The 16460-nt window shown below is 38.1% G+C and overlaps 1 protein-coding gene across 1 annotated transcript in view; it reads left to right on the plus strand.

The window, feature by feature from the left end:
* FAM172A (family with sequence similarity 172 member A) overlaps positions 1–16460 on the plus strand; it is a 429003-nt gene that overhangs the window by 23765 nt on the left and 388778 nt on the right. Inside the window, exon 2 of the mRNA XM_027545608.1 lies at positions 14283–14406. Within this exon, the coding sequence (XP_027401409.1) occupies positions 14301–14406 (106 nt within the window). The 5' untranslated portion in view covers positions 14283–14300. The remainder of the gene's footprint in view (positions 1–14282; positions 14407–16460) is intronic.

Consider the following 16460-nt stretch of genomic DNA (forward strand, 5'->3'; position numbering starts at 1 on the left):
AAAAAAAGGCAGGGAAAATTAGGATTATTTTTTTCTCAGAATTAAAGCCTATTTTTGTGTCATGTTGAAAGACATGCAGATGATCCCTCTGTGGAAAACAGTGTTTTGTGACTAGATGAGCCTGTCTTTTGATAGTCAAGGGGACAGACAGAAATTCATTCTGAAATGAAATCTTCAATTCAGTTCAGTTGCTCAGTCATGTCTGACTCCCGGTGACCCCATGGACTGCAGCACGTCAGGCCTCCCTGTCCGTCACCAACTCCTGGAGTTCACTCAAACTCATGTCCATCGGGTCGGTGCTGCCATCCAGCCATCTCATCCTCTGTCGCCCCCTTCTCCTCCCGCCTTCAATCTTTCCCAGCATCAGGGTCTTTTCAAGTGAGTCAGCTCTCAGGTGGCCAAAGTTTTAGAGTTTCAGCTTCAGCGTCAGTCCTTCCAATGAACACCCAGGACTGATCTCCTTTAGGATGGACTGGTTGGATCTCCTTGCAGTCCAGGAGACTCTCAACAGTCTTCTCCAACACCACAGTTCTAAAGCATCAATTCTTCAGCCCTCAGCTTTTTTTATAAGTCCAGTTCTCACATACACACATGACTCCTGGAAAAACCATAGCTTTGACTAGATGGACATCTTAGTCCTCATCTTTTATTTTCAAGTTGCTTATAACTGCCCCTGTGCCAGCATTTAAAAAATTTAATTGCTTGTATATCTTCAAAGGCAGATTTTACTTGTTGTACTTGCTAGTGGCAAATACCAAGGAAAGACCAAAACCGTAAGTAATAGTTTATGTGCATAGTTGTATTCTCAAATATTATAAAGTTTTGGGATGTTATTTTTAATACAGGCTTTAAACATTTACAGTTTTATCTTTTTAAATAGCTGGTGCAAATGCTTTTGAGAAAATCAATTTTTATTCAAAATATTAGTTCCATTTCAAAACAGGCAAGGAATCAATTGGGTTTTAGTATTATGATTTTTTTTTTGATATATAGCTTCTCTGAGATTTACTCAATACTTGATTATCCTTTCCCTTATAATTGCTTCTTAGGTTTACTCACCAAGTAGAACCCCCAAATTTCTGACTAACTAGATAGGACTGGACTCCTAACTTTATGCTTAAGAAAAATACGCCCAAAGAACAACTTATTGAAGGCAGTACTACTAAAATTAGTTATTACTTTTCTTTCAGTGTTTTCTTTATCATTTATTTAAACATATATTGTTGACAAATAAAAAACACACAAGCCCAAGTTGTATATCGTCTTTGTAGTGTATAGTCTGCATACACATCAACAGTTTACATCCACTCATGTGTTTCTCCCCATTTCATTCTCCTACCACCTTCCCAGTGGTAATCCAGGTTCTGAATTTTGTGCTTTTCTCTTAATTTTTCCTAAGTTTTATCACTGGAATTGTGATACCTATAAATTGTTTTAGTTAAGTTTGTTTTTGAACTCAATATACAGGGTATTATAAGTTTTCTGATTTTTGGTTGTTTAGTCCGTACTGTTTTAGAGAACACTCTTGTGAGTGCCTTGGACTGCAAGGAGATCAAACCAGTCAATCTTAAAGGAGATCAACCCTGAACATTCATTGGAAGGGTTGTTGCTAAGGCTGAATCTCCAATCCTTTGGTCACCTGATGTGAAGAGCCAACTATCGTTGAAAGAGAACCTGATGCTGAGAAAGATCAAAGCCAAGAGGAGAATAGGGCAGCGGAGGGTGAGATGGTTAGATATTAAAAGCATCACTGACTCAATGGACATGAATTTGAGCAAATTCTGGGAGATAGTGGAGGACAGAAAAGCCTGGCATGCTATGGTCCATGGAGTCACAAACAGCTGGACATGACTTACAACAACAATCATTTTTGGAACATTCGTTTGTGTTTTTTAGTGTGGTTGTGGCTCATTCACTTTCACTGCTTTATACTCTTCATTCTGTTAATATACTGCAGTGTATCTGCCTTGCTTTAATTGGAGAACAGTCTTTTCCAGATGTGGTAACCAGTTTCTAAGATGGCCCCCAGTGATCCTTGTTTCTTGATATTTATACCTTTATGCAGACCTTTCCTATATTGAATAGGATTGTCCTCTGTGCCAGTAGACTATTGAGGAAGTGATGGTGAGAATTTTGCAACTTTCTCCTTGATTTCCTAGTTCTATCTCTGTGAATAAAACCAGAAATCATGGCTTGGTGATATTCAAGCAGTCCCGGGAAGAAGTTCACGTGAGGAGATACTGAGGCATCTAGCATCAACCCAGTACCAGTAATTTATCTGTGTGTGTGATTTACTTTTAGCCTCAGTCAGACTTGTTAGTTTATCTCGACTGCAACCTCAGGAATCTGAGCCAGAACCTCCCAAATGAGCTGCTTCCGAATTTCTGACCGGTAGAAATCACTTGAGATTATAAATGTTTGTTGTTTTTGGCAGCTGCATTTTGAGGTAATTTGTCTTGCATCTACAGATAATGTATAAACTAGCTTTTTTGATGATATGAACATTTCTTGAACATTTTTATACCTTCTGTTACACATATACAAAACCAAGTAGTGGAACAAGATGTGTAATTACTGAGCTGAAGATGATCAGAATGCTTAACCTGGGTATCTTATGCCAATTTTTAAAAAAGTGGTTATATTAAGATATATTTTGGTCAGCCCTATGAATAAAAGTCTCCATTATACCTAATTCTTTTTTTAATTTTGGGCATCCCAGGGTTGGGAAGATCCCATGGAGGAGGACATGGCAACCCACTCTAGTATTCTTGTTTGGAGAATCCCAATGGACAGAGGAGCCTGGTGGGCTACAGTCCATGGAGTCACAAAGAGTTGGGCACGACTGAGTGACTGAGCACAGCACTTAGTGTGCGCTTGTCACTTCCTAAGTGTGGCACATTGTCACTTCGTAATATTTTCTAGTTTAGTGAGTGTAAAATAATATCTTTTTTGTAAATATCTATTCATAAATTGTGTTTCTTGGGACTTCCCTGGCAGTTCATTGGTTAAGACTGTGCTCATCATCTGCAGGGAGCATGGGTTTGATCCCTGGTTGGGGAACTAAGATCCCATGTGCTGCCCAGTGCAGCCAAAATGAAATAATAAAAAACAAACTCAGTCTTTGTTTAAAAAAAAAAAAAAATTGCATTTCCCGTCCCAGGATCAAAACAGTAGTCTCCCATATTTTCCCCTAAAAAATTTAAAGTTTTTTGCATTTATACCCTTAATCCATTATCTGTCTTTGAAACGGATATCTAATTTCATTTTTTACAATGTGGCTGACCAGTTCCAATTATTGAAAAGTTCATCCTTTGCCTAGTGATATGTCAGGGTCATCTGTGTCACATGATTTGTTATGTGGCTCTGCTTTGGAGGTTTATTCTGTTGGTCAGCTTGTCTCTTCTAGTACTAACGATACACTGTCTTAATTACTGTGATACCTGGTAAGGCAAGTCTTCTGTCATCTTCTTTGATACTTTCACAGTATTGAGCCCTTCTTACATGAATATGGCATGTTTCTTCATGTATTTCAGTCTTCTTTATTGTCTGTTAGTAAGATTTTATCATTTTCTGCACATCATTTTAACATACCATTTGTTAGATCTATTCTTACTATGTAATTTATTTTTTGCTCTCCAGAATGTCTTTAAAAAAGCAACCATACTTTATAAGTGATTGTTGCTGGTATTTATAAATATACTTTACTTCAAAATATAAATAGTTTTAGTCGTCTTGCCATATTCTCTTTTTATCCTTAATAATGTAGAGATTCTTCATATATTTTTTATATTTTTGAAGATCTTTTTTCTTGATTTTGTTGTTTGTTGTTATCTAAAAGATAATCATATTATCTGCAAATAATGGTAACTTTGTTTTCGTATTTTTAATCCTTATATATTTTAATTTTTTTTTTTATGTTTCCTTATACTGGCTAGAAACTTCAGAAAACTTTGACTAGAAGTGATAAAAGCAAACTGGTAATGTTGGACATTCTTGGTAACTGACTTTAAAGAGAATGTTTTTAGTAATTTACCATGGACAGTAATTTTACTGTAATTTTTTTGAAGCTCTCTATCACGTTAAGAGCATTCCTTTTTATTCCTGGTTTGCTGTGACTTCTTTTCCAAAAATGAGTATTGAATTTTACCAAATACTTTTCTGCAGATTTTGAAGTTATTATGATTTTTCTTCCTTTATGTTAATTTAGTGAGTAACATTTGTAGATACTGTAATGTTTTGTAATGTACGTCTTGAGTTTGATCTCAGTAGGAGGGTCCTTCAGGGAACTTAGCTATTATATTGGAAGGAAAATCTAGTAAAATTCTTGACTCTCATGATCATAGGAAGGGTCTCTACCACTTTGTGCTTCTGTAGGCAATAGTAGTGAAAGCTGTCTGGCATACTGTGTTTAAAAATAGGTCTAATAATATAAATGGCTTAACATTCCACACTGTCCTTGTGCTGACAACTTTAGCGCCACAGATTTAAATTCCTGTAATTAATAGTCTGGCTAAGTGATGGTTGTTTTTTGAGGAAAAAATATTTTGTAGAAGCCAGGAGGGTTCTTATTTGTTTTTGGAATAAGAGATTTTTGCTATCTCAACTCCTTTGTTAATTTAGTCAAGTTATGAATTGTTTTGATTGTTTTCTGAATAACATAAGTAACCACGGTAACTAATACGGTGGTTGGAAAGGTGATTTGAAGTTTCACGTTTCTAGTTCTCTTTATTTAAGATCAGATATTGGTAGTGTCTCAGGAATAGAGAGCCTTCCCAAATCTTTCTGAGTTCATCATTTGTTGGTCCCAGGATGCAGTCATTTTTGAAATATGGTACAGACATGAAATTCTAGAAAGTAATATCACTTCACAAAGAACTGGGAAAGTCTAGAAGCTGAGAAAATTTGTTCATTCTGAGGGCACCTAGTGATAACATTCGTAGTTGTTAACACATTTAGGTAAAGTCAAGTTTCACAGATGTTTTCCCCTTAAATAAACAATAAAGAGTGCCCTGTCAGTAGAGCGTGGATACGAGTGGTACTTAAATGCCTATTTGCAGTACAATTGTGGTCTCCCCCAAAGCTTAACTTTGCCCTTAACCTTTGTTGCTGGTGTTATTAGTATATCTTGCCAGGATTAAGACTAAATTTCTTGATGATATACTCAAGTTTTTCTTTATTTTTTTTTTTAACTATAGCAGGTGTTACTTTTCTGACTTTAAAGTAAGTTAGTATTGTGTGTGAGATCAGTTGCAAAAATAATCAAAATAATAATAACCAAAATAAAGCAATTATTACCAAATTTCAGTCCCTATTAGAAATTGGGTAAAATCTGAGTACTATTAGGTGGTATGTGGCCAAAGAATGAACTAAATCATGACCAAAGTGAATCAGTGCTTCCCACCAGATTCTCATTGGAAGATGTATGTAAGGGACAGGGACAGGCCAGGGAGGCAAACGATGATTGACAGAGAATCCCAAAGCACAGAACTAAAACTAGACTAGAGCACTGCGATTTACAAAACTGTATATGTAAATGTTCACATAATAATATTTGCTCCTGGTGTCTAGATAGAGCAGGCCTACATGGTTGCCAACCTGACTGTGGTGGAAGGGGTGAGAGGGACATTTGAAGAGAGAAGTTCTTTAAGTGAGTCTGCCTCAAATCCACTTAACAGTTTTGTTTTTTTTTTTCCCCATGGAAGGAAAAAGGAAGCATGAGTGAGATGGTCAGGGCTCTTCCCTTTTGAGCCTGTGCCTTGACCTTTGGCGTCGTAGCTGTAAAGAAGAGATAGGGGAGAGAGATCCACTTAATACACAGCGAGGAATACTGCTCCAATGCCAGCATCATCTCTTTCAGACCATAGGAATCATCACCTCAAAAAGAAACTGGGTACCCACTAGCAGTCACTCTTCATTCTCTCCCCCACCCCATCTCCCCCAGACTATTTATTAATCTGAGAGAGGGTCACCTTAGTGTCTACCACATGCATATTATATTTTAAAATTTAGATTGAACCTTGAGTTCACAAAGTTAAGCAGAGATGCTAGTAAGGTGTTTATGGAATGAGAAAATTTGACTTAAGCTTTGCAAATATGTTCTTACTGTTATTTCATGGTATTCAGTTCAGGTCAATTCAATCGCTCAGTCGTGTCCGACTCTTTGCGGCCCCATGAATTGCAGCACGCCAGGCCTCCCTGTCCATCACCAACTCCTGGAGTTCACTCAAACTCACGTCCATCAAGTCGGTGATGCCATCCAGCCATCTCATCCTCTGTCGTCCCCTTCTCCTCTTGCCCCCAATCCCTCCCAGCATCAGAGTCTTTTCCAGTGAATAAACTCTTCGCATGAGGTGGCCAAAGTACTGGAGTTTTCAGCTTTAGCATCATTCCTTCCAAAGAACACCCAGGACCTATCTCCTTTAGATGGACTTGTTGGATCTCCTTGCAGTCCAAGGGACTCTCAAGAGTCTTCTCCAACACCATGGTTCAAAATCATCAATTCTTCAGCACTCAGCTTTCTTCATAGTCCAAATCTCACATCCATACATGACCACTGGAAAAACCATAGCCTTGACTAGACGGACCTTTGTTGGCAAAGTAATGTCTCTGCTTTTGAATGTGCTATCTAGGTTGGTCATAACTTTCTTTCCAAGGAGTAAGCGTCTTTTAATTTCATGGCTGATTTTGGAGCCCCCCAAAAAATAGTCAGCCACTGTTTCCACTGTTTCCCCATCTATTTCCCATGAAGGGATGGGACCAGATGCCATGATCTTGGTTTTCTGAGTGTTGAGCTTTAAGCCAACTTTTTCACTCTCCTCTTTCACTTTCAAGAGGCTTTTTAGTTCCTCTTCACTTTCTGCCGTAAGCATATTGGTTACTTTTAAGTCTTATGAAGATAGCTTCTGCTTGGTCAGTTTGGTCTGGAGTTATGTACATTTGTAATATTATATTTTACTGTTTATGTTTACCATAAAATTAAAGTCTCTTAAGTAGCTAATGACAATTTAATTTGACCCCCATAAATGATCATATATTTTTGACATACTCTGTTTTTCTCAAATTTTGAGCATATGTCCTTTTTGAGAATTCTTTTGCCCTCTGATGTACCTCTGCTATTTCTGTTCCATATTATGAAAACTTCATAAAAGGCTATTTAAATTATTTTTTTCTTTTGTGGAGTTTCAAAGTTGAGAGTTATCTAAAAGGATTGTTTTAGATGTGTTTAATTTCTCAGACTGAGCTTTAGTGTAGTCTTGTAAATATTCTAAGGTTTTTCACTAGCTTTGTTGAGTTTCTGTCTTTTTGCTAGCCAGAAAACCATATAAAAGCTAACCAAACAACTAGCAATTTGGGAACCTGTTAAAAAGACACAGTAGTAAAATATTAGTTTCTTCTAAAATCTTTCTTTTTGAGATCCCTTAACTTTTGACTCTTTCTTTTAGATGCTTGGTTTACCAAAGTATTGTGAGGAATGATGGGGAGTAGCTTTTTTTCCCCACTCCAGTACTCTTGCCTGGAAAATCCCACAGATGGAGGAGCCTAGTAGGCTGCAGTCCATGGGGTCGCTAAGAGTCAGACACAACTGAGCGACTTCACTTTCACTTTTCACTTTCATGCATTAGAGAAGGAAATGGCAACCCACTCCGGTGTTCTTGCCTGGAGAATCCCAGGGACGGGGGAGCCTCGTGGGCTGCCGTCTGTGGGGTCGCACAGAGTCGGACACGACTGAAGCGACTTAGCAGCAGCAGCAGCAACAAACTTGATGAGTAGTTTGTTTCAGTTTGTTTGCAGTTTAGGGATTTATTTTAAAATGTATTAAAATTTTTATTGAAATGCAGTTGATTTACCATGTCATGTTAGTTTCAGGTGTGTAATGAAGTGATTGAGTTTTATATATATGTCTATGTATGTATATATATTCAGCTTCTTTTCCATTAAAGGTTATTATAAGATATTGAATATATTTTTTCTAAATGCTTGTTGCTTATTTATTTTATGTATAGTAGTTTGCATTTGTTAATCCTCTACTCCTAATTTATCCCTCCTTTGCCTTACTTTCACCTTTGGTAACTGTAAATTTGTTTTCTATGTCTGTGAGTCTGTTTCTGTTTTATATATAGGTCCATTTGTTTTACTTTTTCGATTCCACATACAAGTGATACCATATAGTATTTGCCTCTATATAACTTGCTTCAGTAAGTATAATATTCTCTAGGTCCATCCGTGCTACTGCAGATGGCAATATTTCATTCTTTTTAAATGGCTCAGGAATATTCCATTGTGATGGGGAGTCATTTTTATCAATCCTAATTCAGAATAGCAAACCAAATAGAGACAATTTTGGTGGACAACTTTTATATATGTAATTAATTCCCTCCAACTAGCCCAAACTCTAAATTGTAATACCCTCTGATCATATAAACTAATGCACAGGAGTGAAAACTTTCTGTAGGATGAAGAAACTGGAATCGTTTTCCTAGTGGAAGTTGAGTAGTTTGACTTTCGGAGAAGGCAATGGCACCCCACTCCAGTACTCTTGCCTGGAAAATCCCATGGACGGAGGAGCCTGGTAGGCTGCAGTCCATGGGGTCACTGAGGGTCAGACACGACTGAGTGACTTCACTTTCACTTTTCACTTTCATGCATTGGAGAAGGAAATGGCAACCCACTCCAGTGTTCTTGCCTGGAGAATCCCAGGGACGGGGGAGCCTGGTGGGCTGCCGTCTACGGGGTCGCACAGAGTCGGACACGACTGAAGCGACTTAACAGCAGCAGCAGCAGCAGCACCAACAGTTTGACTTTACCTGTCAGTTGTAGCTAATAAGTTGTACCAATAAGAAACTGGATGTGAAAAGACTTGGTGACTGTGAGTAGCATGTGCATATAAGAGAGAGTTAAAATAGTGCTCTTTGGACACGACTTTGATCTGAATGAAGATAGAACTCACATACTTGAACTTTTTTAGACATACATTTTAGTAAGATTGGACAAGAATATAAACAAATTAATTTAAATTCCATTATGATTATTTTCAACATGGCCTTGGAAAGCCAAGTAAACTCAAGAAGTATTTATTGGGGGGCTTTATTGTTTATTCTAAGAATTCACCCAAATGATGCACATTGAAAGTTTCTTATTCCTATAGGCTGAACTGATAAGGATAGCCTTTTTGGAGTTTGAGCACATGGTAATTGGAATCAAATTGTTTCCGATGTTCTGTGAATTCCTAATATATATTATTGTAAAGGAATTTGTAGCTTATAAAATGTGTTTGTCTATATTTTTTCATAGAATCTTCATAATCATCCCGTAAAGGGAAAGCAAAAGTGTTAGTCACTCAGTCGTATCCAGCTCTTTGTGACCCCATGGACTGTAGCCCACCAGGTTCCTCTGTCCATGGGCTTTTCCAGGCAAGAATACTGGAGTGGGTTGCCATTCCCTTCTCCTGGGGTTCTTCCTGACCCAGGGACTGAACCCACATCTCCTGCATTGCAGACAGATTCTTTACCATCTGAGCCACAAAGGGAATCGCCCAGTAAAGGGACATGCTCTTATTTTCTTTGTTATTCCCATTACTTAAGTTAGAGAAGTTGTGACTTTCTGAAGGTCACTCAGCCACTAGGTAGTGGAATTGAGGTTAAAAAGTCTGAATTTCTCATCCCAAACCTACATCACCTTGCTTTAGGAAGTAAGGAGTTACTTTAGATGTGCTTGGATTGGAACAACGTATTCCTACTCTGAGCTAAACTTTGACCCACATACAGGTTACATTCTCTGCAGAAACCCATTCTCTGTGCACTGCTGCTAAGTCACTTCAGTCATGTCTGACTCTGTGTGACCCCATAGATGGCAGCCCACTAGGCTCTCCTGTCCCTGGGATTCTCCAGGCAAGAACACAGGAGTGGGTTGCCATTTCCTTCTCCAGTGCATGAAAGTGAACAGTGAAAGTGAAGTTGCTCAGTCATGTCTGACTCTTAGCGACCCCATGGACTGGAGCCTACCAGGCTCCTCCATCCATGGGATATTCTAGGCAAGAGTACTGGAGTGGGGTGCCATATCCTGGGCCTTGTCTTCCATGTCTGCTTCTGCCTCATGCCCTTATTCTTTAGCCTCTTCCCCAGGGCCCATGTGTCTGTACATGCACACCACACAGAGTCACACTCATACATGCTCACTCTCCAAAATGTAAATTTTTCACACTATTGCCTCAGAACTATAAACTGTCCAGGATTGTTGTGAACTAACCTTTGCTGATTCTGAGTAACATGCATACTTTAACTATAATTTGGATAGATGTTTTAGTTCCGCATAAATCTCTGGTACTGATTAAGTTACTATGTTTTGATTGCAAGTAGGCTCTCTTTGGACTTCCCTTGTGACTCAGACAGTAAAGAATCCACCTGCAATGGGTTCAGTCCCTGGGTTGGGAAGATCCCCTGGAGGAGGGCATGGCAACCCATTCCAGTATTCTTGCCTGAAGAACTCCCATGGACAGAGGAGCCTGGCGGGTTACAGTCCATGGGGTCATAAAGAGTCGGACAAGACTGAGCTACTAGGCACACATACACAGGCTCTCTTGAACTGAATTTCAAGAGCCTGACTTAGCATAGATTCTTTGGAACCAAACCAGCTCCAGGGATCCCAGGGACTTAACCCAATTTTACTTGTCCTGTGATATATTTTGTACTTTAATCATTCCATTGAGAATGAGGTGGAAGGGCCTTCTGTTGCAAAATAATCTCTTTCTAGGTCGTATTTAATACTTGACTGAAAACAAACAAATATAGGAAACTGAGGCTTCTGTGTATCTTTGTGTATTTTTATAAGTGTTCGTGCCATATTTTGAGCAAACAAGGCAAATAAATATTCTACCGTTTCATGTTTTGAAATGCTGACTGGATAAAGATTACACATGACAAGTTATTTATGGTTTTATTTATACATAGTGGGTTCTCTGTTGGAATTATAGAAGGCAAGAAGATATGATAATTGCTTTGTGTAGTTCACAGAATGAAATTGCAAACTGAGATGTTTTGAATCTAGTTTATACTGTAACCATTTCTAGGAAACCGTATTTAAACAGCAGTGGTTATCATGAAGTATACAACATGTCAACTGTGTCCCAATTCACATCAGTAACAACCTTCTACCACTTTATTCCCTAGAACCTAACCTCCATCAGATAATACTAAATAAACTATGTCGAGTGCACATATTAATATATATATATGTGTGTGTGTGTGTGTGTGTGTGTGTGTGTATCAAATGTATCAAACAGCTTGCTGGCTGTATTTGTAGTAGTGTTTATCTGTGGTCATGCAGGTTATAACTCTGAATTTTTATTAGGAAAAATAAATTGAGAATTTATAATGTTCCTGATTTAGTTTCACCAGCCGTGCCACTGCCAAGGAAAATAACTTGAGAAGGTAAAAATCTAACAGTGAATAAGAAAGCAGGAGGCAATTTGCTTCATACTTATCTGCTTCATATCTGCTGTTATAAGGTTTAGGGTCAAAGAGAGTAATTAGTAGTCTCCGAACTTAAATACTGTCACTTCAGTAAATTGCAGCGTGTATCTTTGGATTGTCTTGTATAAAAGAAGCATAATGATTATTAATTGATATTTGATCTTGGGAGTCTTAAAAACAATTCTTTAAAATGTGAAATATATTTTTGCCCCTCTATCTCTTACTCATTTATTTGGGAATTTGACAGATATCCATTGGGCTCCAAATACATCCAACCTTGTTTTAGGGACGGATGAGATACCTGTCCTCATGGAGATCAAAGTGTGAAGGGGGACCTTGTTATTAAACACTGAAGAGCAGTTACAGCTTTTTTTTTTTTTTTCAAGTTTTACTGAGATATAATTGACATCACATTATGTGCATTTAAGGCATATAATGTGATGATTTGATTTATGTATCTTTTGCAAAATGATACGATAATAAGGTTAGTTAATACATCTCTAACCTCCCATAGTTGTCTATTTTTTTAAGACCTACCCTCTTAGCAACTTTCAAGTATACAACACAGTGTTGATAACTGTAGTCACCATGTTATACATGAGATCCCCATAATTTAAAATGCGAATTTTGAAAATGAGTCTGACATCAAAAATATTTTATACTTTCTCTTTCAGTGAAACAGTCACAATGAAATAATCATATAAGTTGTTCTGTTTAGAAATTAGACAGTTTGAGGCCAGTGAAAACCAAAAGTTCATATTTACAAGAATACTGAATTGACAGAGGGGATAGAGTGAAAAAGTGTGAGAAGTCTCCTGTGAATAGTTAATTTGGTCTTGGAATTGTTAGCAAGGAGCACTGTGTGGACTGTCTCAGGGTGAACATTTCTGTTTACTTTCTGCTACAGGATGGTAGACATTAAGGAGTTGCTGGGGAAGCTTGTACCTAAACTTGTGGGACTTGACAGATGAAACTAATTCCCAAACGTAGCCTTATAGCCCTTACAAATATTGCTTTTTCTTATGTGTTGTAATGATCAGTCTGAGTCTCATGTATTTAATTTGTGGCAGTTTGAGCTGGTCACTAGAGTATAAGCCCCACCCAGGCCGTGCACGCTTTACTCTCCATTGCACCCTCGTGCCCTGCACATGGCTCATCAGATGTGCAAAACTGGTTCTTGAAGGAAGATAGGCATATTTCATCTATGTATAATTTACAGAGTTTTGAGTTACCTATTCACAGAAGAAAAATAGCAACTACTTCCATGCTAAGTGAAAGTGCTTTCCCAGTCAAAGACAGTCTCATATTCTAGTTATTCCTAGGTTAGGAAACTTCACATTCCTGAGAAGCGATAAAGTCCACTAGTAATAGCAACAGTCAGCTATATACACCTTCTATAATATTAATTCTCAACCACTACAATATAACTTACATTTTACAAATGAGAAATCTGAAGATTTTTGAATATTAAGTGGCTTGTCCCTAGCCACGGAGCTGTTATTAAGTGGGGAAGCTAGGATACATTTATAGTATTTTAAAAAAACAAACCAAAGTATGTTGAACCCTTAATTACCCATCAGGCACTATACTAAGTGTTTTACATTAAACCTCACTGTAGCAACACGAGGGAGGCGTGGTTATCATTTCCATTGTACATGTGTGGAAGACGAGGCATGGAGAAGTTAGATAATTTGCCAAGAGCACGTGGCTAGCTCGTGGTAGAGCCAGAGAGAACTTCCCCTTCTATTTCGCCACCCACAGTCAGAGCTGAGCTAAGGGCCGCATTGATTTATGACCCTGGGAACATTCTTAGTTTAAAACTATTAAGCATTATTATTTTTAAGTATTTTCTGTTCTACTCTGTTAATTATACAAATGCCTGAGTTTTTAAAGATAATCGTACCGTATACCTCTTGAGTAGAAACTGAAGTTTACTCTTTAGGTAGTAAGTAAATCATTCAGCGGACTATTGTCTTACTTACCTCAGCTTTTATGTAATCTCATTAATACTTATGGATTGACTATATTAATTTAATTTTTTCCCATTGTATGTGTTGCATTTTTTTTCTGTTAAATTTTAGGAATCGTGTTTTTTTCCCCTTGTTTGTTGGCACCCTGGGAGAAACTGACTGTAGTTCAAATGTTTTCCCTTTGGCCAAAGCAGAGCAGAATTAGATTTTAATAAATTTTAACTTTATATTATAATTGTTGGGATGCCATTTATAGACTGTGACTTTCAGACATTGAGTTTGACATAGTTTTGTTTTTTTTTTTAAGGGCTGTTTTTTTTCCCCCTTAAATTTGCATTTTGAATTATACACTAATGGGTAGTATTATGTATGTTTTTCCTTCTGCCCGTCTGCATGTCCCAGAAAGAAAATATTCTGACCTGGTACGTGACATATGCTTGCAGTTTATTTTAAAAGAAATTTCAGGTTTTGAAACTACCTGGAAGTATTTTTTTTTAATTAGATATTGGGGAACTATACCTAATTAGTCAGTTTAGCTAAGTTCAGTTCAGCAGCATTAAGCATATGTGTATATAAGGTATTGTGTTTGGTGATATGGGAGACATCAAGATGACAAAGAGTTGATACCTTTATCCTGGGGCTTGTAATCTGTTAGCTGACCTAGACAAATACATAAATAACGGTAATGCAAGGCAGGCTATGATAAGTACTGTGGTAGAGACATCAACAAAGTGCAGTGGGAAATCAGGATAGAGAGATTAATCCCAACTGGGAGGATCTAGGACCTTCTCATGGAGTAGGTAGGACTGAGTAGAGCTTAATTTATTGCTTTCATTCATTCTAGACTGTCTTCTGAAGATTGATGTCTATTTCCTTGAGCTCTTTAATTTTGTTGCCAATTTGGATAAGCATGGCACAAATCCAGCAGGGAGGTCCAGATGAAAAAGAAAAGACAACAGCACTCAAAGGTACATACTTAATTTGCTTTTTCAGGATATTTTCATTGTGCCTAATGAAGGTGCAGGAATATTTAGGTGACCTTACATTCATTTCCATTCTAAAATAAGAATATCTGTAATCTATAATTATTGATGTCCGTCACAGTGACCACCTCAATGTCTGAGATATAGTATGTACTAGGTAAATAAATCATAAAGTCATGTGATTTTACAGCTGTAAGAATTCTTAATGCTTTTCTTATTCAAGGTCATGTATTTAATGATAAAACTAATACCAGAGATCTCTCGAATCAAGCCTAGTGCCCTTTACCATATTTTTGTTGTTTGAAATGTCATATTGGGTTAGAGTAATGATCTGTCTAATCCTATATTCTGTCTTTGTGGCATTGCACTAAGAATATTTTATGAGAAGCTCTCTGTAAGAAGGAATCTGCTTTAGACTTTCTTTGGGAATTTGGGTGCCATTTGTTAGATTAAGAAAAGTGTGAGGAAAGCAGGTTTTAGACATATTAAATAGTAAACTGAGATGCCACTTAAATATCAGGCTGGAGAAGTTTGAGTGTGGAGTTTGGGAAAGTATTTGGGCTGGAGATTAAAGCTTTGGGAATTATTAGTAGAGAGGTAATATTTAAAGTTATGGACCTAATTGAGATCATCAGAGATTGCAGTGTAACCAGAAAAAGTCTGAAGACTGAAGTGTGGGTCATCTCAATCTTAGGGTCAGGAAAATGAGGAAGAACTAGTAGTAGACACTTAAAATGATTTCTGATAAGACAGGCTGCAGGCTAGGAGCGAGAGAAAGATCCTGAACACCAACTGAAGAAAATGGGTTTAATTAATTTAATTATGATTATAAACCATGCTTCGCTGGTGGCTCAGACAGTAAAGAATCTGCCTGCAATGTGGGAGACCTGGCTTCGATTCCTGGGTTGGGAAGACAACCAACTCCAGTATTCTTCCCTGGAGAATCCCCATGGACAGAGAAGCCTGGTGGGCTACAGTCCATGGGGTTGCAAAGAGTCAGACATGACTGAGTGGCTAAGCACACACATAAACCAGGCTAGATGAGGACTGAGAGTTTACTTTTATATTTAACAGTGTGGAGGTTATTGATGGTCTTCACAAAGAGCTGTTTCAGTGAATTGAAGGAAATGAAAGTCATATTGGAAAACTTTAGTTAGAGAATAGGAAGAAAGCAATTCACAGAGTCGGACGCAACATAGCAACTGACCATACACACATGAACTGTTTTAAGAAAAAGGAGAGATATGCTCTAGATGGGAACAAATATTTGCAATTCAAATATCTTGAGAAGGAAATGGCACCCCACTCCAGTACTCTTGCCTGGAGAATCCCATGGACGGAGGAGCCTGGTAGGCTGCAGTCCATGGGGTCGCAAAGAGTCGGACAGGACTGAGCGACTTCACTCACTTCATACTTTTATCACTGGAGAAGGAAATAGCAACCCACTCCAGTATTCTTGCCTGGAGAACCCCATGGACAGAGGAGCCTGGCTGGCCATGGTCCACAGGGTCGCAGAGAGTCGGACACGGCTGAAGTGACTAAGCACAGCACATATCTGACAAAGGACCTTTATCCAGTGTATATCAAGGTCATCAATAATCAATAATGGGCTTCCTAGGTGGCGCAGTGGTAAAGATTCTGCCTGCCAGTGCAGAAGACGCAGGAGATGAGTGTTCAATCCTTGGGTTGGGAAGATCCCCTGGAGAAGGAAATGGCAACCCACTCCAGTGTTCTTGCCTAGAGAATCCCATGGACAGATGATTCTGGTGGGCTACAGTCCATAGGGTTGCAGAAGAGTCAGGCATGACTTAGTGACTAAACAATAGACAACGCTATGAAAGGTTTTACTGCATGTATGTACGCTGCTGAGATAGACCAACACACTCGGAATAATAGTTAATTTACAGAAGAGGATAAGGAATGAGGGAATATGTGTGTTTTCATCCAAATAGATTTGCTGGGTTTCCACTTGGAAAGGTTTTGTCTACCTTCAACCTTACCTGATAATGTGAAAATCTGATGTCTCAAGTTGTGGTTCC

This window comes from Bos indicus x Bos taurus, chromosome 7 (genome assembly GCF_003369695.1).
Source record: "Bos indicus x Bos taurus breed Angus x Brahman F1 hybrid chromosome 7, Bos_hybrid_MaternalHap_v2.0, whole genome shotgun sequence".
In the NCBI taxonomy this organism is placed as follows: domain Eukaryota; kingdom Metazoa; phylum Chordata; class Mammalia; order Artiodactyla; family Bovidae; genus Bos; species Bos indicus x Bos taurus.